General features: G+C 64.5%; 1 protein-coding gene across 1 annotated transcript in view; it reads left to right on the plus strand.

Annotated features, from left to right (window-relative positions):
* Positions 1 to 6: 6 nt before the first annotated feature.
* LOC104988867 (chromosome unknown open reading frame, human C16orf59) overlaps positions 7 to 2,278 on the plus strand; it is a 4,922-nt gene continuing 2,650 nt past the window's right edge. Inside the window, exons 1-6 of the mRNA XM_010840324.1 lie at positions 7 to 13; positions 239 to 309; positions 407 to 809; positions 1,288 to 1,341; positions 1,877 to 1,973; positions 2,137 to 2,236. Coding sequence (XP_010838626.1) covers positions 700 to 809; positions 1,288 to 1,341; positions 1,877 to 1,973; positions 2,137 to 2,236 — 361 coding nt within the window. The 5' untranslated portion in view covers positions 7 to 13; positions 239 to 309; positions 407 to 699. The remainder of the gene's footprint in view (positions 14 to 238; positions 310 to 406; positions 810 to 1,287; positions 1,342 to 1,876; positions 1,974 to 2,136; positions 2,237 to 2,278) is intronic.

Here is a 2,278-nt window from a genome sequence, read left to right on the forward strand (position 1 = left end):
TGCTGCGGGTCTGGTACGCGACCCCGGGACCACCCGGCTAGGCAGCCTTCGGGCCGTCAGAACCTTGCTTGGAGCCCCGGGCCGGGAGGCTGGGCTCAGCGCTCACTTCCGAGTTGCGGGCTGCCAGTACCCCTCGCTTTTCCTGAGGGCCTGAGAACCGGGCGCCCGCTCCTAGGCCAGGCGATCATGGGGATCTGTTGGGCTCTGGCCTTGCCACGGCTGTCCTGTGTCCTTGCAGGGAACCAGCCGAGACCCCAGCTCCGGAGCCAACCGCAGGGTCAGAAATTAATAAAGAGGCCCCATCTTCAGGTAAACCTCAGCCCCCCACCTTCTGCAGGTGCCGTCCCCTGCCTGTCTTCTGGCTGGCAGTGATCAGGGGCCTCTACCTGACTCTCCGCTTTCACAGCATGCCCACCCAGCCCCCAAGACCTCAAGGAGCTGGAGCTTCTGACCCAGGCACTGGAGAAGGCAGTACGAGTGCGAAAAGGCCTCTCTAAGGCTGGAGAAGGAGTCAAGGCCCGCAGCCTGAAGTCTGGGTCTGCTTCCACTGCCACCAAAGCCTCTGCCCCACCCAGCACCTCACGTTGCACTGGCAGCCGTGCACCTGAGACAAAACCCCCCAGGGGTGTCCACCACCCCTGGGTGCCCGCAAAGGACCTCCCTGGGCGCAGGCTTCTGTTGGTGGGAGATGGCGCCCATATGGGGCAGGGGGCCGGAGCCAACAAGCCTGAAGCAGGCCTCAGGGACCAGCAGATTGTCCCCCAGGCTGCTTCTCAGGTTCCAGAAGCTTTTACGCTCAAGGATAAGGGGTGAGTTCCCCAGCAGACATTCCCTAGAGGAGCTACTGTCTGCCTGATCAGATCCTGGGCAGCTGTAGAAGGCTAGATTTGGGATGACAGGGAGGGCCCAGCACTGAGTGGGTATGGGCCTGGGGAGCCCCAGGATGTCACCCCATGAATCCCCAGCCCGGAAGTTGGTAGGTGGAAGTGTTGGCGGTGACGGTGCCATGTTTGATGTACTGGGGCCTGTCCCTCTCTGCTCCCTGGCTGTTCCTGTGCCCTGTGCACTTATCTACCCAGCCCGGGGGCTCCAGATGCTCTGGAGATGGCCTGGGCTCTGCCCTCCTCTCTGCCAGGTGGACCCCAGCTGGGCTGGCTCCCGTGGTCACTCTGGAAGCCCTCTCTGAGGGCTGGGAGAGCCTCACCCCTCATTGGGCTCTGAGTGGGGAGCGGGGCCTGCAGCCTCCGGAGTGGGACAGAGCTGCCCTGAGCGCCAGCTTCCCAACAGGGCCTTACTGCGGCTGCCAGAGGCCTTCAGGAAGGCGGCTTCCCGGAATGCTAGGTGAGGCTGGTGGGGGTGCGGGACCCCGGGAGGGGAGGGGGAGCCAGGGGAGTGGCGGTGGGGGGCGTGGGGGTGCGGGGTGGGAGAGCAGGGAGGCGGAGGCTTGGCCCGCGGGCCCCTCTGCTTCCTTTCCTGGGAGGTGACACTCTCACATCCAGAGAGTCTGCTGCCCTAGGACTGCTCTCACGGACCCAGCTCAGCCTCTCCACTGTGAGGCCTTGAGCAGGGCGCCAGGTGCCCCCAGGCCCCAGGCTGTGGAAGTGCCGTAGGGGTTAAGCCAGGTGGTGCCAGGTGGTGTTTTCAGGTGTATCCGCTGTGCTGGGTATGGAACCAGCGCCCAGAGCTCTGGGTTCCAGTCAGTGCTGGCTTCTCTCCCCTTTTCCTTGGTCAGCTCTGTCCCCTTTCCATGAGCAGTGTCCCCTCAGTTCCCTGGGCCCCTCCCCTTGGCTTCGCCTACTTCCCAGGGCCCCAGCCCGCTGGCTGGCATCATCACATGTTGCTCTCTGGTTTGCGGGCTGCCCATGTGTGCATCCAGCCTGTGGGCCCAGCTCAGCTCGATGCAGACCAGGGATTCTGTGGATGCTGCTGCTGCCACCGCCAAAACCCAGTTCCTCCAGAAAATGCAGACAGCCGTATCCTTGCGGGGGTGGGATCCTCGCAGAGGTTCTGGCTCTGAACCTGGTTTAGAGTGTGAGGAGGAGCCACTCCAGGAAGGGCCAGAGCCACACTGGGACCCAGCCCTGGGGGAGAGCGGAGGGGCCCGGCCATGGGGGAGTTTCCCTGACCCACTTGCAGGCAGGCCTGCCCAGCTCCATGCTCAGCGCAGCAGAGGTGGGGCGCCTACAGAAGGCCTGCTCCATGCTGAGGCTTCGAATGAGGGAGGAGCTCACGGCAGGTTAGTGGCCCCGAGTCGGGGCTCCGGCGGGGCCAGGAGGGG

The sequence above is a fragment of the Bison bison genome, unplaced genomic scaffold, assembly GCF_000754665.1.
Source record: "Bison bison bison isolate TAMUID 2011002044 unplaced genomic scaffold, Bison_UMD1.0 scf7180017864144, whole genome shotgun sequence".
Lineage (NCBI taxonomy): Eukaryota > Metazoa > Chordata > Mammalia > Artiodactyla > Bovidae > Bison > Bison bison.